The 27036-nt window shown below is 43.3% G+C and overlaps 1 protein-coding gene across 6 annotated transcripts in view; it reads right to left on the reverse strand.

Annotated features, from left to right (window-relative positions):
- The window catches only part of FGF13 (fibroblast growth factor 13), a 492554-nt gene that overhangs the window by 91327 nt on the left and 374191 nt on the right, over positions 1-27036 (reverse strand). For 5 of the 6 annotated variants that reach the window (XM_043974267.1, XM_043974266.1, XM_043974270.1 and 2 more), the window contains 2 exons: positions 11410-11520; positions 4625-4728 (listed from right to left, as the gene is read on the reverse strand). In XM_043974267.1, the coding sequence (XP_043830202.1) occupies positions 4625-4728; positions 11410-11520 (215 nt within the window). Of the gene's footprint in view, positions 1-4624; positions 4729-11409; positions 11521-13861; positions 14334-27036 lie in introns of those variants that run through there. The other variant, XM_043974269.1, reaches the window with a different exon arrangement.

The raw sequence follows: 27036 nt of genomic DNA on the forward strand, positions 1-27036 counted from the left end.
ACAAATTTTATACAAACCCTAAAAGATAGAGTTGACCATTTAGATAAAGAATTATTCATGATCTTCCAATTTACCAATATGAACATTCTCGTTCACCTCAGTTCATGAGAATCATAATTCCATATGAAAAATGGATCAGTGACTGAACACCTGTGCCATCATTTCTTTCATATTATGGGCCAACTTCTGCTGTTAGGAGAATTTCGTTCCAACCATATATTGAAGAATACTCCTTACTTAGGAAGGCAGATTATTTAATTGTTCTACTCATTAGAGGTTGGTTGGTTCGCTCAACCTTTTTTTTTTTTTTTTTGGCGAGGCAATGAGGGTTAAGTGACTTGGCCAGAGTCACACAGTTAATAAGTGTCAAGTGTCTGAGACTGGCTTTGAACTCAGGTCCTCCTGAATCCAGGGCTGGCACTTTATAATATTATTAATTTTTTTTGGCGGGGCAATGAGGGTTAAGTGACTTGCCCAGGGTCACACAGCTAGTGTCAAGTGTTTGAGGCTGAATTTGAACTCAAGTCCTCCTGACTCCAGGGCTGGTGCTTTATCCACTGTGCCACTTAGCTGCCCCAAATGCTAGTGCAAGCCTAATTTCTTTGTTTTTTGTTTGTTTGTTCTGTTGTTTTTTTGGTTTTTGTGGGTTTTTTGCAGGGCAATGAGGGTTAAGTGACTTGCCCAGGGTCCCACAGCTAGTAAATGTCAAGTGTCAGATTTTAACTCAGGTCCTCCTGAATCCAGGGGCAGTGCTTTATCCACTGCACTATCTAGCTGCCTCCTCAATTTTTTAATTGAAAAGTAAGTCACCAGCAGAGGCCTAAAATTGTCTTCTACTGAAAATCATCCAGTCTTTTGGAGATCAACTCAGAAGTTACAGGTTGACAGATTGATCGCATTTGTATTATTGGCACTGACAGATCTAATAGGTTCTACTTATAATTGAAGAAAACCAGTCTGATGAGCTTTTGATTTTAGCAAAACAACCACTAACCCAGAATATTTTGGGCTGGGGTGGATGTGTAGGTGAAGGCAACCCTTTTCGTTCAATTAAAATGCACCAAACTAACCTCTGATTGAACCCTAAGAAGATGCATAAATAACTCTAAGCAGTAGCCCAAAATGTAAAGTGGAAATATACCAACTTTCAACAAAATCAATATTGACACTATCAACCAATTTATGCTTAAAATAAGGGCACAAGTGCTTTGGTAATCTTAACTTTGGTCAACAGAACAAATTTGGGGGATTTGTTAGCTTCACTTATTTTAGTTATAAAGAACTCATGAATTCATTTAACAAAATACAATGACCCTATGAGGTAACTGCTAATGCTATTATTATCATCTCCAGTTTACAAATAAGAAAATTGGTAATTAGAGAGTTAGTGACTTCCTAGTAAGTGTCAGAGGCTGAATTCAAACGCAGGATTCTCAACACCAAGTCTAATGCATTTTCACTATATTGTTTTTGTTCTCCAAACTAAAAAAATGGAATAATTTCTAAGAGGAATTAAAAATAATGTATGAAACTAAAAGCACATAGGGTATTTAACAAAGGACAAGAGAGCAACTCCAATTAAATTTACTTTATCACTAATCTTTTTAATAATAATTTGTGTATTACAAGTGATTGCTAATCACTAGATCAAAAGAGGCTACAGAGGGATTTTTCATCTTTGGCCTCAACTCAAAACAAAGGGCCACTGAGTTTTAACTCAATGTTTTAACAGGGCTAGAAGGAAATTTACTTTGTATATATTTTACATTTAATTATCTGTGTATATATGATACATGTAGAGTATAAGCACCTTGAGGGCAGGGGCTGTTTCATTTTGGTTTCTGTATCCCCACTGCCTAGCACAGTGTCTACCAAATAGGAGGCGGTTAATAAATGCTAACTGATCAACTGAGTGATCTAACCCATTCTCCCTTTCTCCTACCTTTGAAGAATGAATGTACGCTATTGGTTCTCAAAAACCTACAAAAGGTTACCTAACCTCCCTTGTGAAAATGTTCCTATTTCTCCCAAAATCTATGTTCTAGGATACCTCTCTGATAACTAGCCTCCAGTCCCCCTGAAGGTGGTGCTCATTAAGGAAAGTATTTTATGGAAAGAGAAATGTTGCTCAAACTTTACCCCATCTGAAGCCTTGTGCCTCCACTCTCTCTTTTCCAGATTAGCACACAGGAACCGGCTCAGACCTATGGTCTCTCTAGACCAGCGTTCCTGGGTGTGATGGAAGGCTAGGAGGCTGTCCTCAAAATCATCTCATGGACCGAGCTCCTGCCCCAAACATTTCTAGCTTCACTTTCTAACCCATTCTTGAACTCAGATTCCTAAACTGACTGAAACTCTCTGGAATCTATCTCTATGTTCCGTGTGTATCACTAGGGCTACCCAAGAAAAGTTCTTAAATGAGAAGACAGGGAAGGAGAGAGGAAAGGAGGAGAAATAAGCATTTATTAAGTGCCTACTATGGGCCAGACACTGTACTAAAGACTAAAGAGTCTCCAGCTTTCTTGTGTGATATTACTCTCCATCCCCCCCCCAACCCCCCCCCCCCAACAGCTTGCCCAAAGTTCATCGAGAGCCACCTAATTCCAAACTGAGGAGGTACTAGGTAGACATCTTCAATTCCCGTCTCCTCCCACTCACCCTAAGCTACTGGATTTTATGGTGCTGGGGCTCCTTTTTCACATTAGCCCCTCGACTCCCCTTCTCCAAAGTATGCTTCTATATCTGCTGAGGTTTGTTTCTCTGAACCAAGTCCAGGGCATTTCATTTACACATGGATCCTGAATATGCTTCAGGAAGAAGTTACTGCATTATCAAAAAAACGTACCTATTTTCAGGTCCAGTTAGGCATCCTGTCCATCAAAGCAAGGAATGTTAAAACCTGTTATTGTAAGGCTAATTGGCCTTAAGGAAACACACAAATACCACAGAATAGACCATTTTCCCTCCCATTTTGAGGACTGCTCAAACATTTCATAACAAAGGGACATCTTTTGGAAGTTTGCTACAGATTCTTATCCTTGCTTAGGAAAATATATTCAAAGGGATCATGGGGCCATGCCAACAGCTGTTTTCTGCTAAGGTTCAGGGGGAAAAAACTGAAGCATGGCTCCTAGAATTGTTTTCCCTTTTCTACAAATTGGGACATTTACATGAATTCTAGGTTCCTACAGCGTCCTTATCTCAGTGAACTCAAGTAAAGTAAAAAAAAAATAGGACACTGAAGTCACCATGTATTTCTGATTGGCAAACAAGAAATTTGTCATTGTTCCTATCAAAGAAAAAAGATTTAAGCAAAAGCATGAGGTATTGTGAAGGACTTAATTTCTATGTAATTTCAGAGACATTTAACATCATACATAGTGAAAGCCTTCCCCTTCTTAGAGGCTAGCTTATCATAAAAAGATTGGAGAAATAATCATAAAAATAATAACAATGATAATATTAACAGCTAGCATTTACATAGTGTCTACTATCTGCCAGCACTGTGCTATTAATTTTCCATATATAATCTTGTAGCCCTGTGTTGTAGATACCCTGATTTATGAACAAAATGGTGATATTTAGCCAAGGGCTTATTTTTTTGGTTAATGTTTTTTGTTGTCGTTGTCGTTGTTTCTTTTTTGTTTTTTGTTTTGTTTTTTGTTGCCAAGTGTAATGCCAGCAATTCCTTGCCAAAACTGACAAAAAACTCACCTGTGTCCAGAGTTATGAATGTCGGAGTGAATTTTTGTTCCAAGCATTTGTAAATTTAAAAAGAATCCCCTTTTCCCTCCCCCTCAACTAAATATACTGAGAAGAAAGCAAAACTGGTTTCTATGGAGTGGTTGAGCTGTGTTTGATGGGAAGACAAAGTATTAAACACTAAGGAAAAAGATGCCCATGGCATTCAACTTGAACCACAGAGACCAAATAAAGTATCAGAATAATGTATCCTGGAGGCCATCAGAGGGGGAGGGGACTCCCATTCTCTTCTAAAGGAATAAACAGAAACTGGCTCAGCTTCACAACTCCAGAAATTGAGAGACCAGTGAAACTGTGACTCTCCCCAGTGTTTGGTACATTAAGGACCAAAGCAATGCTGAATGTAAGGATGCTACCTCATCAATTTAAGAGAAACAGTGTTAGCTTCAAATGATTAATGTTGATGTATAGATGATATTCCCATGAAGCTCATTTATCTATACAAAGGTTCAATTTCCATCAAAGCCAATTTCATCTGCAGTGTCAATGAGCACTTTTAAAGTTGTATCGGACACCAATTTTTAGAGCTCAGCTAGTTCAACGTTTTTCCCTCTAAGAGGTCAGCCAGCTGCCAGTGACAGAGGGAAACATCAGAGCAAAAGCCATCAAGGGACTTCTCTTAATTTTATCTGAGCAGGCATGGAATAATCACAAGAGCACTGGATTCAGAGCCAGAGTTCCTGGGTTAGATAACCTGTGTCACCTAAGGCAAATGAATTTATCCTCTCTGGGATTTGGTTTCTTTAATTGCAAAATAAAGGAGTTGAAGTAGATTTTCTCTAAGGTCCCCTCCACCTCTAATCCTTCTCATCATTACTGCATAATTAAGACAGTACACATGTGCACATACTATACAACTTACCGATGGGTACAGGTATCCCTCGCTGTTCATTGCCAGGTATAATTTTGTTTGAACTCCTTGAATGGCCACCACTCGTAACCCCACAGGTATGAGGTTAAACAGTGCTGAGATGGAAAAAACAAAAATATTACCATACAAACAAGAAAAACAATATACATAGATTTTCTGAATCTACGAAAGTAGATACTTTCCTAGGGAAGACACACCTGTTGAGGACACTTAATTTCTTTTTCTTATTACTAAGTATTTATTTTCTCCCTCCCCAATAAGGGAATAAAAATAACCTGTAGTATTCTATAAACCCAGAGACCCTACCTGGGGGAAGGAGAAAACTACTGGGAAAATTGGAAAGCCCCTTGCCAGAAATTAGAACACTTAATTTCCATTTATACTAAAAAAACACGGTCAATATCTATATGTGGTCAAGAACCTTTTAGTGATGGCTAAAAGGAAATCCAAAAAGCTCTTTTTTTTATCTCCAAGGTGAGGGTAGAGAGTCTTCCTATTTTCTACAGAGAGGTATTTCCCAGGCTATAAAATTTCTCTTTCATGGGCTGCTGTGGCTACTTACTGGCTTATTTAGTTTTGGTTTGGACCCACTAGATAGTATTTCACTAGAAAACAATTATATCCCAAACTTGCAACTGGGGTAGTCAAAGGTTTAGAACAATGAAATAAATTGTAGTTTGAAATGTAGGATTTGGTCCTATGGAATAGGCTGCCTTAATCTCTCAAGCAAGATGAGCAGACATATTGAGAATGCCAAATGGACTTTCAGGCATAGCTAGCTCGTTGACCACCTCCTCCAAATTCAATTTCTAAAATCCAACTCATTCTTTTATAGATATCTAACACCCTCAGAATTCCATGGGAAAGTAAGGCTCTATTTCAAAAATAATTTTTGAAGTTTGAAAACAAAAGTAGACAAGCTGTTTTCATCTGTTAGTGAGTTACTGAGTGCATGGCAATGTACCCTAATGTCCCACACTGCAGATATGCAGTTTACCATCTACTAGCATATCTCAGAACCAAATGAGGCTCTTTGACTCTTTTCCTCTCCTTTTCCTCTATCTTTCTGTCCTCCTTTTCTCAACTTCAATCTGCCTTTCCTTTTTCCATTTTGTATTTTTCCTTTGTTTTCTCTCTCATCTCAATAAATGTGATGACTCCTTTCTGACACATTAAAATATATATATATATGTATATACACATATAATTATTAGTTTTAAATTCCATTTTAAAACTAGGCAAATTGAATGCCTTGCACTGTGTGTATACATGTGTGTGCAGGCTAACAGAGAAACCTAAAAAGATTAAAAAGCCCCCCTAACACAAAGACCCGGTTTTTGATCAAATTATTCAGTTTTCTTCCAGAGGTTTGGCATCATGGAGAGGCTGCCTGAGAAGCCATTTGTTTGAAATTTTCCTATTTTCACAAAGAATCTTGCAAATGAATGAGCGTGTGTGTGTGTGTGGGGGGGGGGGGAGGGTCAACTGATGAGTAAGAGGAAATAAACATAGCTAAAGTTTTAACTCAAGATGTTTTTTCTTTGTAATGGCAAAGAGTCAAGTAAAGTTAGGAGCCATAGGAGGCTTGGAAGAGATGCAACAAGGATCCAACAGACCACAGTGCTTATTTGAGGGGTACATAGAAATACAGAATCCTGCACTTATTTAAACATAAAAGCACAGTCAGTCTAAACATCTGTCCGGGCCCACTGTGGGAATGTAAGGAGACCATCAGATTAGCTCTGTCAGTCTGGTAAAATGCTGAGAATTACAGCATTTGGCAACCTTTGGAATAGTCTAATCCAACCCTTTTATTTTTAAACTGCCTATTTCCAGCCATTTAAAATGCCCATTTACTCTGATATATTCCCAGGATAGTCTTCCTTAAAGGAACCAAACCTTTAGATGGGCAAGGGTTATTTACCCTGAGTCTTACCATCAGACAGCAGCAAAGGTCACAGACATATTACATTTATTTCTACTGGAAACACTGGGCTCTGGTTAGGTTTGTTTTATTTTTACTTGCAGAGTAGGAGCAAGCGGGCAGGCAGCTGGTGAGAAAGAGGCCCACATTGTGTTTTACCGTTAGTAGGTTTCACTGTGTGAAACCTACACCCAGACTCTGCTCACAATTGCACACCACTCACTGAAGGAAACCGGTGGGCGTCCTCCCCCTACCAGCTGTCTACTCACTCCCACACTGTGAATAAAAATATAACAGTACATTTTTTAAACATAGTGCTTGCAAGAGAATCTTTTGGAGGCAGTCCGTGCACCTTCCTTTAAGACATTCCGGATCAGCGTTATCGATTTCCTCTCACTGTAGGTATTTGTCGAAGATGGTCAGCCAGTGCTCCTGAGCAGAGATGGTTACCCTGAGCCTACAGAACAAAGTTCGGGGTCACCCCCAAGGGGGAGAATCTGGCTTCTCCTGTCTCTGTATAGATACTGTCCCAACATCCCCAGCCCTGATAATTAGAATATACTGACAGGAGAAATTAGCACAGACACGGGGATTTCCTTTGGTGAATCTCTGCTGGATCTTTCACTTATATTCAGGGTGTTACTGATGAGGAGCTAGGACATATTGTACAGTTCAAAATATAAGCGCTCACACCACATGTCACTGATGGCACCCCATTCACTACTCATATTAAAAGCGGTGCCCTTCTGTTATGTGTGACACAGCTTGTAAGCTATATTTGACAATGCAACACACATCCCTGAGGCTTGGTCTATATCAGATATGTGCATATGTTATATAATGGGATGCTGGTCCCTTGCGCAGTTGCTGATTGATGATCGCTAATGCCAAGGGAAAATGGCATAGAATTTTACTTCGAGAAATACAATCATATTATTTAAAGGGACTATGGTTACAAAATGCTGAGGACCTAAACAATTTTCCCCAGCCCACCCATGCTAGGACCTTATTGTAAGGTCTAAAATACTAGGCTAAGAACCTACTAAAATATGTCTAAATCCAAATTTACATATTGCCTTAGGTGAAAAAGACACACTGACAAAGGCTCAGAGTCTCTTCAGTTTTGCTGGATAGTCATAATCTTCTTATTCTTCTTACCACTGTCTGTAAGCACAATAATGGGCATATTTGATTTTCACCTCCTAATCTCATCTACTATCTGATTCAGGTTTTAATCAGAGGTGAAATTGGGGAGAAGAATCCAAAGACAATGAAGATCCAAAAAACAGGATGAGGAACCAAACCCTAAATGAAAAGGATGACTGTATATTGCAAGCTACAGTTTTTCCTTCTTTCTTTCCTTCTTCCTTCATTCCTTTCTTTTCTTCCTCTTTCTCTGCCTTTCTTTTTTTACCCATTAGCACAAATTTCCATGAAAACCCAATAAAAATGAGTCAACAACAACAAAAGGAGAAAGGAAGAGCTTATTAAAATTCTCCCTTTGTTACTGTTTTCTTCTAGGGATAGACACTAATTGGGCTTAGTTGCTTAAAAGCCTTTTTAAAATAAGGAGGCTAGTCTGGATCGAAATATAAAATTGAGCACCTTGGGTGGGAGGCAGAGAATCAGGATCTTCTTCCATGCTCTTTTTGCAAGAGAGGAGCCCTTCTTCATGAGAATATGACATGAATTCAAGCATACTATCAACAAAAACTAGTACCTTTTATCCATGAACCCCTAAGTCTCTTTGCTGGCTTGAGTTGTAGACTGAGATGGAAAGTTACTATATGATATACCTTCTCTCTGATATCTCTTTATAAAAAGGAAGCAAATTTCTCTCATTTTGAAGATAGTGGTTTAGCTTCTTGTGAGCTACAGAAACAGCCATTTCTCTGTATAAATATAACTTATCCCACAGAACTCAATGTATTCTAGTGCTTGTCAGTTTGGCTAAATTGGTCAATTTCTTGAAGGTAGAAATAATAAAAGTCTCTTCATACAGGTGGGAAATGATGACAGGTTCGACAAATGTGGTGTCCTTATAACTTTAAAACAGATGCATTCTTGAACTTTCAAGGGGACAGTGCAAAATGTTCTTCTGAGAAAAATAGCCGTCATTGCTCCCAAAGCTGTTACACTAAAGCAGTTTCCATGAACTGTCTTTCGTCTCTTCCTTTTCAGGGGAAAATACATAATTTATAAAGGCTGATGTTCTCATGATGAGAATTTTATTGGACTGACATTTACCACTGTAATGAATCTATGTTATGGAAGCTTAAATGTATGATACCCACACATATCTTAAGAATAAATAAATAGACTCGGGCAAGTGTGAGGAGCACCAATTTGCTTAATCATGTCCTTGCCTGGCAAGTCAGAATGACCAATAACATGAAACTGATCAAAATTAAATATCTCAGTAAGATACTAAAGAGAGAAAACTAAATAAAATTCCATAAGCACTTATTAATTACAGACTATATTAATAAAACAGAAATAGAAAGATATGTGTTTGCTTGAGGCATTTAAAAGGAACTAATGATGAGAAAGTTATAAATATTTCAAGGAATAATTCTGTAATCCTGTATTGCTCCTGCCCTTTATGAGGAAAAAGAACATGATTGATTATAAAGCATTTTTATTTTTTATCATTTAATTATACTTTTCCTTAAGGATCACTTAGGGCACAAAATAGCCTTTAAAAATTAAGTGGAGCCCCTGGGAGGTTAGATCCCCAGCCTCTGGTCACTCTGGAAATCAATGAATGCTACGACCAACACGCTTTATTCCTTATTCTGGTGCTGTTCCTCTGAGATGTTCAGGGTGCCGCATCATGGGGTGCCAACAGCTACTACCTGGTTGGACTGCTGCCGATGGCTTCAATATGCCTAAAAAAAAGTGAGCTGGGGCATTAGCCTCTTCTATAATACAATTGTCAAAAATGCTCCATGGAAATCCCTTCTGATAGCAGGGTCAAATATCTTATTAAAATTAAAGACAACAGAGAAAGAAAGATAGAAAAGAGAAAAGAAGAGGGGAAAAAAGAAGGGACATATATTGAGGAAGTGAAGAGCACAAATAGTACCATATAAACCTGATGCATTTGCTTAAAACCCCATAGAAAATCAAGGTGGGAATGGGGCTTGGACCATCTGCATAAACATAGTTACTATAGCTAGAAAAAATCCATAAAATGTGCTGTGGATGGTTTATCAGTCTTTACAAGGCAAAAGATATGAGTGATTTTTTATTTGCTTTTTTCTAAACCATGCATGTGAACACTGAATTCAGAATAACTGTCTTCTATATGGGAGCAAAGGAAGTGCTGAAGATGCAACTGGGTAAGACCTTGAGGTTGGGTGTGGTCAGCTAACATCCACAACAGGAATGAGCCCCCCTTTCTGTTTCAGAAGGTTCTCATTTTCTTATGCAATCTGATATGCCACTCCAAAGGATAGAAGTTCTATCAGAGCACTGCTCAAATTCTCATAGGTAGATATAGTCTACAGTATTATTTTACTGATGGTCATGATGTTCTACCTTTTATCATCCTTGAAAAAAAATGACCAAATGAAAAATCAGCTTTACACATTACTGAGAACTGGACAGTGATGCAAATAGCAGGAAGGTGTAAATGAAAGGATGTTCACTAGGATGTTGTTGGTCATACATACTTTAAGATTAACAACAATAATGCAGCTTGCTGCAAAGCAATAATTCAAGTGGTTATTAAGGATTTCTCTCATCCCCGGCACTAGAAGAAGCTTCTTTGAGGATAGGTGATGGCAGCTCTCTCTGCAGTATGCTCTTGGGCCTCTGCTTAGGAGACATCACTAAAGGACTTATTAACACCTTATACTGGGACCCTTCTCTATGGACTTGCTGTCAAGAGGCAATGCCACTCTAAAGATGGGCCTGAGCACTCATTAGCAGAGGAAATAGAAACCATATCTGCTCTTCTGGGGTATGTTCCTAATCAACCTTGATGTTTACCAAGCATTTCTCAGGCAGTACAAATTGAGGAAAATACACTGCACATTCTGAGGCCACATTATATTAATGTTGTAGTTAATTTAATGAATCTGAGTGCAAATAATGGCCTGATATAAATTATAATCATTTAAATAAGAGCTTTCACTGCCTGTGATTTTTTTTTACTCTCCTCCCATGTAAATGGGAAGCACATATAATTAAGGATAATGTATCTTCTTGGAACCACGCTTTCAGGTGTTAGACGTGATAGTGAACAATGTCATTTTTGAAATATTTCCCTTTGGTTCACCATTTTAATCTCCATCTTGGTCTTCACTTAAGCCTTGGTTGAAAAAGAAGAAACTAAATTGCATTATCTATTTAATATCTCTCGAGTTGTCAGATCTCAATTAGTGTATGAGTTATCAAAAGAAAAAAATGTGAATGCTCTGTAGGAATGATGATTTTTCATGACATGTAACAAACTCTACTCTCTTAGGATCAGACCCCTCTTAAGAGGGGAGAAAACATTCTATTTCAGGCTCAGTGTGTGGGTGAGTAAATTTTCTGTGGGGAAAATGTAATAAAATCCAAAGGACAGCCATAAACCTATCGAGATTGCCATGGAGATGACATTTGGATTGCTTTTCGGAGGGTGTCAACGTTATTTCCTATAGGTCATTGTTTTAATTGTTTTTTTGTGTGTGCCCTGCTTCCTTTTTAGTAAAATATATTTTTAAAAAAATAGGATCATACAGTGAGCATGTTGTTGGCATCCATGTCAGGAAATGACAAAGTGAGCTTATGGGGGTAGGGGGAATGAACAATATTTCACCAAATACACCAAGGTGATCTATTTATTTATTCTATAGGCACTTACTGTAGGTACTGTCTTCCTCTTTTGTCCCATCAACTGTTCCATCTGCCTGCAGCTGCAGGTGGTATCCTTGTCTGCTGTATAGCTTTGTAACTATACCCTTAAGTTGGGGCTCTGTAAATAAAGCAATGATCAGGTTAATTGCCAATATGTGAACATAGACTTGCATCATCTCTGATTTTTACAGGGCAGTTCTAGAACATTCTGTGTCATCTATGACAGAATACATTGCTGTAGAGGTGTCCTGCTGAAGATGAAAATCGACAAGTTTCAAAATCAATCTCTAACATGATTAAACATGGCTTTTGACACTGTAATGTAGGCGAGAACATCAAAGCTGCTTACAGTGTCTACAATTTGAACAGTGTGTCACCAGGCTTAAAAAGCACCTCCCTATCTCATTGTAGATTAAGGATGTGCTGCAAATGGCGTATTTTACCTTTTTAACAAGGTGCAATTTCTCATATGGGAGTAAAAAAGAGGACTACAAAGATAATTTAGAGCAGCTTGCCAATCAGAGACCAAAAGACATAGGTATTGAGATTTCCTGCCCATCTACTTCAATTCAAATAAACAAAAAAGAGCACACACAACACACACACAACATACACACACACACACACACACACACAGAGCCCTAGAAGGATCAAAGGACTTGTCGTTATCCAGTGGGACTTAGGTGCAACAGAGCAAAAGAGAAGGAGAGAGGGCAGAACACAGGCAAGTTATTAATTTAAAATTTAAACAGCCTTCTCAGAGGTCTATGTGTATTACTTAACAGGTCAAAAGATACAGTGATGCAGGGTTGGCTTTTTTCTAGATACAAAATGATTTCATAAATCATTTTCAAACTTAATCTCACAAAACAGCACATCCCAATAGCCTTATCCAAGAGTAAGATGATTATGCAATAGGCTTCACTCCAAACTCATCCTGGTTTAATCATAAAAATCACAAGAACCCAAATCTGCTTTTCAGAGTCCAGACATCTTGCACATCATATGCTCATGCTGACTTATATGACACTAACATGTTCACTTTGGAGATGCGAAACCCCATTTCCTATGTGACCAGACCTGCGTATGCATGTATAAGATATAGGCACAGAAATGACAAGAGATGGATAGGTAGCTTTTTCTGTAATAATATTTACACTTATTAAACGAAAGAAAATGGTCCAGTGAACTTCTTTTGGTTAAGACTTGACAGAAAAAGCTTGCTGCGCCAAAGCTAAGATGCCTCCCCCTTAACACGGAGAGATATGCAAAAACCACTTCTCCCCTCTTCCTTCCCCCTCCCCAAACCCCTGAAGATTGTCTCCATATTTCTACCCCTGGGTCTGGTCAGAAGCACCTCAATTTGCCAATTTCAGGTTTCCTCCTTAGCAGGACAAGGAGGTGATCAAGGTTTCCTTCTTCCCAATCTTCAATTATTACTCAGCTTAATCGGCTAGCTCTGTGCTAAGGGACATGGAGAATGAGTGGGGTGGGGGTGGGGGTGGGGGTGGGGGAAGCAAGGATTTTCAAAGCTGCACCACAGCTGTGCCTCAAGACATTGACACATGATAAAAAGAAACGAAACACCCAAGCAAGGGAAATCCCTGCCTCCTGGGGTGTAAGACAGCAGGTGAAAGATCAGAAAACACAGTTTAGAACAAGGGAAAGAGGGATCCCCCCCTGGTTTGCTTATAAAAACAGTTAGGGGATTGGGGGGGGGGAGAATGGAAGACATGGCCAAGACCTAGCTTCCATCCTGAAATTTCTATGCCATTCACATGACAGCCCTGCCTTGTTAAGAATACATGTGATGCGTATGTATGTTGAATGAAGGAGTCTGCATACCCTGTTTGTGGGCAAGCCCTGCTGACCCCTGACTTGGGCTCTGTTGCATCTCTCCCCCCCTTCTCTTTCCCTTTCCTCTCTTCCCCCTCCCTCCCTTCTCCTCCTCCTCCTCCTCCCTTCCTTCTCCTCCTCCTCCTCCTCCCTCCCTTCTCCTCCTCCCCCGCCCTCCCCTCTCCTCCTCCCCCACCTTCTCCTCTCCTCTTCTCCCTCCCCTCTCTTCCTCCTCTCTTCTCCCCCTCCCTCATCCCCTCCTCCCTCACCCCCACCAACAGTTGCACTGCAGCAAACATGAAACTGTCACGAAGGAGGCCAAGAACGCATCGCCTTCCCACGCACGCACACACACACCTCACCGACTGGCAACGCAAAAACCCCCCCAAAACCAAAAAAAAAATTTTTTTGAAAAATCCCCAAACAAACAAGCAAAAAGAAGAAACAAAAAGAAACAAAAACAACACCCCACCACACACACACGCACACACACACACTTTCAAGGCTGAGCTACCAATAGGGAATCAAAGTCCTGGGGTAGGGGGTGAGGGTGGGGGAAGGGAGCCTGTCTCTAACAAGAATTCGCAAAGCCAAAAAAGATAATAAAATCAGTCGACCCAGACCTGGTCTTCTCCTCCGCCTCTTCTTGGAGCCAAAGAGTTTGACCCGGGAGAACACATTCAACTTGTTTTTGTCGCAGCTGCCCTTGCTTTTGCTGGGGCTGCTGACACACTTGCAGGCGTTGGACTTCTCGCGCTCGCGGGCTTGCCTCTTCTGCCTGATCAGGGAACTGGCGATCGCAGCCGCCATGGCCACTAGCCCCAGCACCTCGCTGCCGCCCGGTCCCCCCCCGCCGCTGCTGCTGCCGCCGCCGCTCCCGCCCGCCTCGGCTTTAGCGCCGCCGCCGCCGCCGCCGCCGCCGCGCTGGCGCTGGCGCTGGCGCTGTCCGCTGCCCTGCTGCTCTTTACCTGCGCCTCAGACTCGAAGGCTCAGAGAAAAAACAGCAGCGAGCATGCTGCGCTCACCCGCACCCTAGACGAGCTGGGACTCCTCGGGAGCGGAGCGCAGCGCAACGCAACGACAGACGGCGGCGGCGGCAGCGGCAGCGGCAGCAGCTGCGGTGGGCGAGGGGAGGCGAGGCGAGGCGCGCGCCGCCCCCGGGCCGGGGGGGGGGGGGAGAGGGGGAATCAGAGACGCCCAGAGACCCGCCGAGACAAAGATGTACAGAGACAAACACCGGGCTCGGGGAGACACACGGGGGGCCAGAGACGGGGAGGGGGAGTCACAGAAAGAGAGGGAACGACCAAGAGAGCGAGAGAGAGAAGGAGTAAGAGAGCGAGAGACACAGGGACAGAGAGACAGAGAGAGAGACGCAGAGAGAGGAAAAGAGAGAAAGAGAAAGAGAAAGGGGCAGGGAGAGAGACAGAAGCAGAGAGAAGGAGAACGAGAAAGAGAAGGAGAAGGAGAAGGAAAAGGAGAATAAAAGAGTGGCAAAGAGAGAGAGTGACAGAGAGAGAGAGAAAGAGAAGATGGAGAAAGAGAGCGAGGTGGAGAGTGAGGCGGAGAGCGAGGCTGAGAGACAGTAAGAGAGGGAGAGACACAGGGAGACCCAGAGGGAGACCGAGAGGGAGAGACAGAAAGAGAGGCAGAGAGCGCTCAGCGGGCGTCCACCACAGCAGGCACCCAGCGAGCGAGTGAGCAGGAGCAGGACAGAGTCGCCGGCCCCTTGGCCTCGAGGACACACACGCGCACACACACACACAGCGCGCGGAGCGCGCGCACACACCATGCAGACAGACGGACGCACGCAGCAGCAGCAGGAGCAGCAGCAGCGAGCCCAGTCCCAGACAGAGGCAGAGCCACAGGCGCGCGCGCTCCGTTCCGCTCTGGACGACGCTCTGAGCTCAAGTCCAAACCAAACAGGTCCCGGGCACTGGTGCCCCCGCCCCCCTCCTCCCGCCCCCCTCCCTCCTCCTGCCTCCGCCCCCGCCTCCGACGCCGCCCTTTGCGGTAAGGGGCTGGTGGGAGGGGGGAGCTGCTCTCTCTGCCCGTTGGGGCCGGGCAACTTCTCGCCCCCTCCTCCGCGCAGGCGAAGTTGGCCAGCCGCAGCTTTGGGAAGGGGCTCCCCCAAGAGAAAGACCTGGTCGTCTAGCCGCCGTTCCCGGCCCTCGGGCACAATGGCCCCCACAGACACTGACCCCGAGGGGGCGACCACTGGGTCCCCCTCTATTTCCCCCCTTCCATTTCCTCTCCCTCCTTTCCAGGTCTTTCTCCTCTCCCCTTCTCTTCCCTCCCCTCAGTTCCTCTCGTTTCCCCCCTCCCCTCCCCTCTGCCTTCTCCTTTCTTCCCCTCCCCTCTCCCTTCTCTGCTCCCTCCCTGGCCCCCCCTCCCCTTCCTCTCCTCTGCCTCCCCCCCTTTCCCTCCTCTTCCTCCTCTGTTCTCCCTTCCTCTCTCCTCTTTCCTCCTTTAATCTCCCTTCTTCCTTTCCCTTCTACTTCCCCTGCTCCTCTCTTCCTTTTCTTTTCTTTTCCTTTTCTTTTCCCTTCCTTTGCCTTCCTTGTTCTTCCTCCCTTTTTCCTCCCAAGCAGAGACACAAGCTTTCTCTTCTGCTCTCTCTCCTTCTCTTCCATTTTTCTGCCTCTTTTCCCTTCTTCTCTTTCCTCCTCCATTCTGTCTTTCCTTTTTCCCCTCATCTTTTCTTCTTTTCATCTTTCTCCCCTCTTCTTCCTTCTTTCCTCCTCTCTTCCTTGTTCCTTCCTCCTCTTTTCTCCCCTGCCTCTACTTCCTCCAGCCTGCTTCTTCCCTGTTTTCTCCCCGTCCCAGTTTCAGACCCCCGCCCCCACATCTGGCCCGTCTTCTACACAAGTGTGTGTCGCATGTAGATTTCCTATTTCCCTTCCCCTCCCTCTTCCTGGAAGGAAGACTGCAGGAGGAAACGGTTATCACTGGGCTCAGGCGGGTATGGGGTGGGATAGCAAGGAACTTTGGGGTTCAGCTTTCCAGGACTCCTTAGGAAGTGCCCCTCTCTAGAAGGACCCCGAGGGCTCCGGGATGGCTCCCCACTAGCCCCAGAAACAGCCGCGGCTTTACCACAAGCAAGGACTGCGGCAAGAGGAGCCCCAGGTCAGTCAGTGGAGGCCATGCAGCCTGCCACCCAGTGGTTCGTGAGGACTGCTCATTGGGGGCCCAGTGGTGCAGTCCTCCTGAACCCCGATCCTGCCCCACTCCCCATCCTTCTTGCGGCCATCCAAGAAGAGCCTAGGGATCAGGGAGAGGAAGCCCTACCATAAGAATTTGGAGAGCCATTCCCATTCATCTTTTTTCTTTGATCACTGACTTGTGGCTCCTCGGGCTCTAATCTCTCACCTCTGTTAGCCAGAAGAGAGGGGATTCTGCTGCCACCCACCCTTCTTTCTCAAGTGCACACACAAAACGTGCCCCGACCCTTTCTGCAACCATATCCAAGAAGCTAGCCGGGTCTCTCTCTTGCCGTCCTCTATCAGTTTCCACGCACAATTCAAGCACATTTCCATACTCCCTTTTCCTCATGTTCTAGGAAGGAAGAAGAGCCATGATGAAGAAGCAGCTTTGCAAATGCAAATAGGACGGATGTCCCGTTCACCAGCCCAATCACCATCTAAACCCAATCATTTTTCCAGCTCCCTTCTTGCCCCCTTTTCTCTTGCTCTTTTCAAATCTGACGCAGGCATTAAACCAGATGCTTTGCACATCTCCAGGCTCATTCCCCTTACTGCAAAGGACAGTTTTTTCCCCCAGTCTTATTAAACCAACATGGCTGAAACAATTAACAGTCCAAGTCAGTTTCTAGTACTTCTCACAAGAAGCTATTGCCCAGTTCACTCCCACATGTGTGTATGTCCTTGATAAGGAACACTGGTGTCTGTCTGGGAGGCAGGTGTTTTTTTTCAAAGAGAAGCCTGCCGGCTTGGTTAGTACTGAGTATCTAGGGAGACTTCTGGCAAGAACCCTTCCATTTTCTGCGGGTTAGCCTTCTCATTTGCTCTTTCAGCTTTTTGAAGATGGGAAGAAAGGGATGGAAGGAAAGAAGGAAATGAAGGGAGTGGGCAAAGGAAGACAGAAGTAAAAAGAGGGGTTAGTGTAAAGAAAAGAAACAGCAGTGGTTGGAGAGGAAGAAAAGAGGGAAGAAAATGGAAGGGGTAGATCTGAAAGAAAGAAAATGGGAGGAAGCAAATGCAGGGGATGAAAAGGAAAATGGAAGGAAGCAAGTGGAGGAATTAATTTTAAAAAGGAAAGGAGGGAATAGAAGGGAAACTCGGGTACAAAGAAAGAAAATGGACAGGAAAGGGAGAGGGTTGGAAAGCAGGAAAACAGAAGCAACATTTGAGAGGTAGAGAAGGAAAATGGAAGGAAAGGGATGGAAGCGTGGTTGGAAAGAAGGAAATTAGAAAGAAAAGTTCATGAGTGGAGAGAAGGAAAATAAAATCTAAGGAAGGGAATGGGAAAGTGGTTGGAGAGAAGGAAAATTGCAGAGATGGAGAGAAGGAAAATAGAGGAAAGGAAATGGAAAGGTGGTTGGAAAGAAGGAAAATAGGGATGGGAAAGAAAGGGAATAATCATTTCTATAGTGCCTATGCTATGTGCAAGGCACTGTGCTAAGTACTTTACAAATATTATCTCATTTGATTCTCAGCAATCCTGGGAGGTACTTGCTAACATCCCCATTGTCCTGTTGAGGAAACTGAGGCACACAGCTGGTAAGTGGCTGAGGCCATGTTTGTTCTCAGGTGGTTCTGACTCAAGGCCCAGTTGTACCACCAGCTGAGTCCTAAGTGAAGACATCAGAAGTGGAATATATGAGGATGATGTCAAGAAGGAAAATAGGAATGAAAAGGCAGGAATAGAGAGAAGGAAAATGGATAGAAGGCTATCAAAGGAGTGGCTGGAAAGGAGGAAAATCAAAGAAAGGAAATGGATAGATGATGGTGAAGTTCCTCAGATCATTCCAAACAGGGATCCGTGTGGGCATGTTCAGAGGGCAGAAAAGAAGTCTTTGGGGTCAGAATAGCTGTATTCAAGAGTCTGAGGGGCTATCATGGGAAAAAGGGATGAGCTGAGTTCTGCTTGGCCCCACAGGGCAAAAGCAGGAGGAGTCACCCCCGAAGCTGGAGAGAGAAAGACTTGCCAATGATGCTCAGAAGCTAGGGGCTTACCATTCCTAGGGCTTTCTGAGCATTGGTCAGGATGCCACTTTCAGGTATTTTATGGAAGGGGTACCGGTTGACAAGGTCTCTGGCTGGCTGGGCCCAATCTGAGAGGGTGTTAGTTTTGTCTCTCAGGGTCAGTCTTTCCTCTCGAGTGCCAGGCCCAGAATAAGATTAAGGCATTCTTGGGCAAAGACCGCTACTCTGAATAGTTCCCTTGGGAGAAAGAGGGTTCCTCATCAAAACAGAGATGCCAGGGGATGTTCTCTCCCATGTCCGCCAGAGGCAGACTCCAACTTTGAGAGTTTAGTCAACTTCTGTTCTCACTGCACCAGGTTGGAACATTCCTCACTTTTGTAGCCAGTTCAGCTCCACTCTTTATTTTAGACTTGCATTTAGTAAGTCAAGTGAATAGATAATGAAGGTGGAAAGACCCGAGCTCAAATCCTGTCTCTGACACATCCATGCTATGTGAATCTAAGTGAACAAATCACTTCATATCTCTGTACCCTCATATAACCCTCAAAGGCTGATGGGGTGCTACCTGCATTAGCAGATGGAGTTTCAACTTCCAGAAATTTTCTTTACCAATGAAATCGCAGGAGTAGTTCATCTCTATTTACTAAGTAACTCTGATTTCTCTACCTTCTTCAAGCCCTGAGCTCCTACCAAGAATTTCAATGAGAGGAATGAAAGTGAAAATTTATAGTCACACTGATCCCAAAGGTTCTTTGAAGGATGCTTGTTGACTGGCTTGGCCAGAGTTTAATGTATATTCAAGGGAAATGGGCACCCCTAGAAACATATGGCACCTGAGATGACAATGTCTCTGTATCCCCAGCATTTGACATTGTATTCAGCACACAGTAAAGCACTCAATAAATTCTCATTCATTCATTCTGGAATAATCATGGCTACCAATCATTTTATATACAGGATCTCACTGAATCTTTTTAACAACCCTGTGGTGTGGTTACTGTAGGGATGGTTATCCCCATTTGACAGATGAGGAAACAGAGAGGCAGGCAGGTCACACAGCTGCCAAGAGACAGAGTTTGGAATTGAATGCAGACCCCTTGATGTCAAATCTGTGTTCTTTATCTTGAATCACACTTCCCCTTTCTAAAGATCCTATAAATTCACTCAGAGATTGCATGGGGCCATGCAGTCCAACTAGGGTATGTTTTTAACAGCTTCCCCACAGTATAGCCTAGATAGACCCCATACTTGAACCAAAGGGAAAAATGAGTAGGACTACCAGGGCTTGAGGAAGGGAGAGAATTCATGGTCAGTTAGTCAGCATGCATTTATAAAGCTCACTTTGAGATACTTAGAAAGGCCAAAATATGATCCCTGCCTTCAAGGTGGAGACAACAAGCAAAGAACCCATACTTACAAAAAATAAACAGTGTAAATGGGGTGGGGGAAGACTTTGAGGGAAGGTACTGGCAGTGGGCTAGGAACAGGAAAGGCGTCATGTAGAAGGTGGGATTTCATCTGACTCATGAAGGAAGTCAGGAGGTGAGAAGAGAAAGCTTTGCAGGCATGGGGGAGATCCAGGGCAAAGACAATAAGCTGAGAGATGGTGAGCTATGTTAGAAGGGCAGAAAATATCACTGGGGCCTATCCCATGATAGCTCTGATGATTGCTCTGTCTACACTGCCTCCCTGCTGGACAATTTGAATGAATGAGGGTTTCTGAGCGAAGCCACATCTCTTGGCTTGTACAAAGCATGATACCAACTTAACCACTGACCTCTTGCCATGTCACTTTTGGACCTAAGGTCCAGTGGTTTTTCTGGAGCTGGGGCATGCTCCGGCTGGGCATAGTCCAGCTTCCTGTTTCTAGGCTTTCTCTGAACAATGATATGTCTCTACACACATCCTCTTGAACCTACCTCAGGCAGCACTGAAAAAGTGGGAAAATACCTACCCCTATCCCCCAAAAGCCCAGAAATCAGGGCCAGGAGAACTGCCTTTTTGACCTTCTGTGGCCATCAATCAGCTATGGGACTTAAATGAATCACTGAACCTGGGTTTGGTTCCATTGTCTCACCAGTAAAGTGAATTGGCTCCTGGGTTTCTTCTGTCTCATATATCCCATGGAAGTAGCTAAGATTTCCATAGCACTTTAAGGTTTGCAAAGCTATTACAAATGTAGTCTCATGATTAATGCTCCTCTTCAGTCCAGTGACACTCCTCAAACAAGACCCAACATATCCCAAGTCCAGGTATTTTCCTTGGCTGTCTGCCCTGACCCCCATGCCTGCAATGTTTTTCTTTGAGTTCTCCTCCTACAAGAAGCCCTTCCTGATCCTCTTAAATATTAGTGCCTCCCTCTGAAATTCTCTCCAATTGGTCCTGTCAGGATTTTCTAAATACAGTTGTCTGCAAGTTGTCTTCCCCATTAGAATGTGAGCTCCTTGAGGCTAGGAACTGTCTTGGGCCTTTGTCTCCCAAGCAACTAGCCCAGTGCCTGGTACACAGTGGGTGCTTCACTTGTTGACTGACAAAAAGCTATTATTATTCCTATTTTATAGATAAGGAAACTGAGGTTCAGTGATACAAGGCTATACAACTACTAAATGTCTGAAGCAGAATTCGAACTCATGTCTTTCAACTCTCAGAACAGCCCCCTACTGTGCTACCTAAAGGCTTCATGAGTCTTAGTCTCTCTCTGTCTCTCTGTCCTTCTATCCCCTTCTCTCTCCCCCTCTTTCAGAGCAAAAGAGAACAAAGTACACTCTAAGACAGCTGAGTATAATCCCCTAGACTTGAGGGCAATGCTCCCCCTGTCTTATCCTGTGCTTACTACAGGGCAAGACACCTGACTTAATATTGGTTTAGTTAATAAATGAAATATATATATATATATGTATGTATGTATGTATGTATGTATGTATGTATGTATACATACACTATGTACATTGGTGATATAGATACAGACGTGAAAAAATAAAAATGTCTTTATAAAAACACCCTTTAGTTCCCATCACCTTCTTAATTCCCCATGAAAAGCAGGCAGTATTGAATTGGTTTTTGCCAACTTGTCTCAGAGAGTTATGGGAGTTATCGGGGCATAGATTTCTCATCTCTCTCTGTGAATCCCTTTTGGCAGGTCACAGATGAGCTGAAAGGAATCTGAGGAAACCTGCTCTCAGGAGCCTTCTCTCCAAGAGAGACAGACACCCAAACAGACGTGACAGTGATGAGCAAAAAAACAAGACAAGTGAGCCTCCTTCAGCTTCTGCAATCACAGAGGAATGGGCTGCTTCGAGGACATCCAGAAAAGGAGAGACTGTAAAAGCAGCCTTCCTTCTCAGGGCTAAATCCCCTTTGCTTCTTTGCTAAGTCTGCTTTCCTTCTCCCAAAGTCCATCAGCTCATAGATATTGCCAAGTATACAAGGAGAAAGCTTTCTGTCTGAGACAGAGGTGTGGAATGGGAGCCAGGCTCAGAATCCAAGAGGTCAGGAGCCTGGGGATGGCACCAAGGTGGCAAGAGTCTTGGCTGGACCCAGCCACCTTCTTTAGAATACCTAATTATGCCCCCAAAGCATTAGGGGGAAGTCTGGGGAGAAATACAAATGAGCAGATTAGAGAAAGGCCATGGACAAAGGCTATACCACTTAACTGGAGTCCATAAGAAAAATTCCATTTCAAGAAGCCTTGTCAGTGTCCCACTGTTGGGATTCCAGGAACAGAAAGAGTGAGTTCTGTGCTCCAGAAGAAAACCTGGCACATTTCTGAGCTGGCAAAGAGTTGGCACTAGTCACAGGCATGGAGGAGAGATGCATCAGAAGCGAAGGAACCCTAAGAAAATATGGAGAGCAGGACAGACTGGCACCAGGGAATGATTCGAGTTGTTTGGGGCCTTCGAGTCCATCTAGGCCAAGGGGTCTTACGCTTTTGTATAGCATGGACCCTCTCTGGCAGTCTGGGAAAGCCTATGGGTCCCTTCTGAGAAAAAATGTTTGCACAAGCAACAACATTAAAAAAAAACTATCAGATTACAAAGTAAACCAATAACGTTGAAGTACAGTTAACAAAATACATTTTAAAAAATCAGGCTCACATACCTCAGAGGTTAAGTATTACTCATCTAGTTCAAACCCTTTCATTTTTCAGGGGCGGAAACTGAGGTGCAGAGAAAGGCAGTGACTTGCCCAAGGTTAGAGATTGATTGCCTGTCCTGATTTGTATGCAGAATAAAAAGCCAAGTAGCCCTGAGCACAGGTCTTATTGCTATAGCATCCCTGTCTTCATTATGCCTTTTCTCCGAGATCATTTTCTAAATACTTAAGCTATAGAATTTACTGAAGCCACTCCTGATTTATATTTAAAATCAATTAGAAAAACACTGATTAATTCTGGTTCTCAAGAAAGAAAATTCTATAACCCCCATAAAAAGTTCATTATTCACTCATAATTAATTAACATTACAATCATAAAACACAGCTGACAGTCTTCATTCCATCTATGAACTCAGTGACTGGCCAGTTAATTAGCCGTGGGAAAAGCAACAACAAGAGATCCTGGCTTTTGATGACCTCTTTGGTCATTCAATCACCAAGATGTAGAAATCTACAATGGCTGGGGTAATGAAAATAATAATAATAATCAATATTTAGATAGCACCAGAGGGTTTGCAAAGTGCTCACATATGTTATCTCATTTGCTGCTCATTTGAGGTAGGCACCACATGAATTATAATTCCCATTTGCCAGGTGAGCATAAAAGGTTACATCTTGGCCACAAAGGCAGACTAAGAGAGGACAAGCTCAGGCTGTAATATGCTTAAGCTACATTTCTCAGAACGGCAAGGATCCATGGGTCCATAGGCGTGGGCACCTATTACCCTGATGAAGACAGGCAAGCTTCTCCAATTTAATAGACTATCCTTGGCAGTCAGTAGTTGTATCTGAAAAAAGGCATCCCAGGTCTCTGGTCTTCTGGTCATCAGCCTGTCTCCCACTTAGCCAGGCTGGCCCTTGGATGAAAGCCCAGAGTTTGAGTTCCATGAGCCTAGCCTTTGTCACTCCAGTGAAGTATATGGAGAAGGAAGGACTTTTGCCAGTAAAGATCGGTACTTACAAGAATGGCTTCCCAAGGGAACTTCCTGAACCCTTTTGGACAGAAGCCTTTATGAACACACCAGAATCTCATCTTCTGGGGATGATGGAGGCATGCACCCACCCAGAGGTTGGGGAAACACTGTTTTTCCGGGGATAAGACATAGGAATGGCATCTCCCAAAGGAACAGTTAGGTCAGACATGACATCATAGCACAGTGCAAAGTCCACAAGGCAGAAGAGAGATTGGCTTTAGGCTTCCTGGTTCTATCGCTACTTCCTAGCTTCTTCCCCTTTGTTTTTCCTTCCTAGCTTCTTGAGACAAATAGATGGCATAGTGGATAGACAGCTGGACTTTGAGGCAGCAAGAACCAAGTTCAAGTCCTGCCTCACCCATTAACTAGCTGTGTGACCCTGGGCAAGTCACATGGCCTCTCTTCCATTTTATCATGTGTAAAATGGGGATCATGATAACATCCACCTCCCAGGATGGCTGTGAAGATCCAGTAAGAAAATTTATGTCAACCTGAAAGTGCTAAATAGATGCTAGGGTTCTCATTATGAATTGTGTGGTGCTGAGCAAGTGACTCCTCTTTGGGTCCCATTTTCCTCATCTGTGCAATGGGAACAATGACATTTGTGCTACTTACCTCCCAGATTGTTAGAAAAAGGAAATGACAGCATGTATGTGATGCACTTTGTAACAGTAAAGGATGATATAAATAGAAGTGGCTGTTATTTAGGGGACAACATAAGGGCCTTGTTACTTTGAGCCTATAGCGGAGCTAAGAAGGAGGATTCAAAGTACAGGGGAAGTTAGAGTATTGTATAGCACTTAGGACCACTGCTCGTTCTTATGATATAATGAGATTCTTGATTTCTTTAACACTTGCTTGATTTTATAATTAACAACAATTTCTTATTTCTACTACCCCCTCCCTCCAAAAAACCGTTTTTTCCATTTTAAAGAACAGATAGATAATAGAAAATCAATTTCGGCATGCCTATGGATTACATTCTTAATCCCCTTTTTTCCCTGAGCTCCAGACACAAATTGGGAATGAAGAACATAGAACTGGGATTGGGGGCGTCAGTGGTATCTCTCCTGCTCCCCAGCAGGAGCCAAGTATGAGATCCACCTAAGAATAGCAAGAATCCACCAGATGATAAATTTGTAACCTTCTACTTGGCTTGAGCTTTGAGGACCAACAGTGGGGCCCTACATTGGTCATTTGATGCATGTCTTCCTAAGATTGCTGCCCAAGTGTGCAATTCAGGAACCTTAGCCAGTATAGCTCTATTTTAAAATGGCATTTGATGTGATTGTCTCTGTTTGGGGTTAAAAGGCTAGCTCTTTAAGAACTGTTCATTTCATCCTATGCAATATCTCTATCCTCCAGCAGGTCAGCAGTGGTTCCAGGCTTATGGGTATGTAGCTAGGTTTTCCTTTAACAGGAGGAAATGAGCAAAATGTAACATAACATGTTACATTAACCACCGGTTACTTTTTATTATTTTTTTAATCATTTATGGGTGGGGCAATGAGGGTTAAGTGACTTGCCCAGGGTCTCACCACTAGTAAGTGTCAAATGTCCAAGGTCCCATTTGAACTTAGGTCCTCCTGAATCCAGGGCCGGTGCTTTATCTACTGCGCCAACTAGCTGCCCCCAGTGGCCACTTTTTAAAAAAATAAGCACTACAGCAAATGAACAAGCACAAACCTTAACAAATCATTCAATATCTGCATCGTACTTTCAAAAGAATTAGATAATTTAGAACAAGAATCAGAGAAATATTTCTCCTTTGTACTTCAAAACATTTCCATCGCTACATGAACTAACCTTTATTTTTCCCACATAAGATAGATAGGAAACTCACTGAGTATTTCCTTCTAGTCAGAAGGCTTTGCGGGGGGGGGGGGGGGGGGGGACACAGCAAAAGTGGGTGGGGAAGGATACAGACCTCTTTATTTTTGCTAGAGTATTTCGGGGCTTCAGAGAAACCCTGGCATCCAAAACTATTACAAGCCAGCTTTCCCCATCTTTTCAGGCGAAGTTTTTTTTTTATTCCCTTCCTATCTTATCCCAGGAATACCGCTCATTAGTTCTTAGCGTGCTCTTCTGGAGCTAATTCCTGCGTCCTTTTTTTTTTTTTTTTAACAAGATGGAAAACTTGCTCCCTGTTTCAGTGCTCCAGGCTTTCTACCCTTTGTGTTCCATGCTTTTTCTCCCTGCACCTAATAGCTTGCCTTGTGTCAGAAAAGCCAAACATTATGGTCACACTAGGCATGCATGCGTGCAGTCCACTGCTTTGAGACTGTCCTTTTGCAATCAAGGGTTTCCCTGGCAACCAGTCTCACTAACTTACTCTAATATCCCCTCCCCTAAAAGGAGGCTGAAATTGTTATTCAATTGGTTAAGTGCATTCGGTGACACTCCTTTAGTAACCCCTGCAGACTTTCAGTTGGGTTCGAACTGGGCTTCTTAGAAGGGTTTTGTGTGCCCTTTCAGGAACTTGATTTTCAAACCTGCTTGAATAGAACATGCTGCATTTGAAAGGAGCCATCCCCCCACTGCTCTCCTTGGAATTTTCCACACTGAGTGCTATTCAGCCCAAGCACAGACAAGAGAGTGGGGTCCACAAATGCACATCCAGAGACCAGGCTGGGGGTTGTTTGGGTATTGGAGAAACTGCTCAAACTTCTCAACTTCTGTGGTTCATTGAAAACCCAGTGAGCCTCATCATACAACTAATTTGTCAGCATCAGATGACATATGGATCCTAAAGCAGTGCAATGGAAGGAACAGTGATCTAGGAGGCAGAAGCCCTGGGTTTGCCTCCCAGCTCTGATGCTTACCAGTACACCAACCCAGTATGAGTCACCGAACTCCTCCCTGAGCCTCAGTTTCCCTCATCTGGAAAAACAGCAGAAAATAACATTCCTACTGCCTATCTCATAGGGCAGCATTTTTTCTATAGGTGCTATGGACAGGAAATAGTCTTGGGCACTTCAGTCAAGAAAATATTCAACACTCCTTGTGCGATCAGCATCAGCAGGCTGTTTTGAAGAGACTGTCTCCCTTTTCCTCCTGATCATGTTCAGCACATATTGTTGAGAGTGGTGTTCAAGTGTACAGTTGCTGGTCGATTTCAAACAGCTATCAGCAGAGGGCTTAGTAGCAGTCGTCGGACTGGGGAGATGCCAATCAAAATGAAAATTAAATTGGCATCTGAACCACAGTGACTCAGCCATTCTGCTAATGCAGCAATTGGGTGAGTCGGAGAGCCTCAAGACCAGAGATGCCCATGTGGGCTCTGATTAAATGAGCTTGATGAAGATGATGGTAAGAGTGAGGATAAACTTTTAGCCCTTAGCTGTGTGGAAGATAACAGGGAAGAGGAAAAGCGCCACCTTCTCTGGGCAGGTCATCCTAGTATTTTTCTCCATACAGATTTGAATGTTCTTATTGGAGGGTGAACACCAGGGCATTTGTGGGGAATAGAAGGCAGTGGAAGTGAGTCCCCAATCCTGGGATCCTCACTAT

The sequence above is a fragment of the Dromiciops gliroides genome, chromosome X (assembly GCF_019393635.1).
Source record: "Dromiciops gliroides isolate mDroGli1 chromosome X, mDroGli1.pri, whole genome shotgun sequence".
Classification (NCBI taxonomy): Eukaryota; Metazoa; Chordata; class Mammalia; order Microbiotheria; family Microbiotheriidae; genus Dromiciops; species Dromiciops gliroides.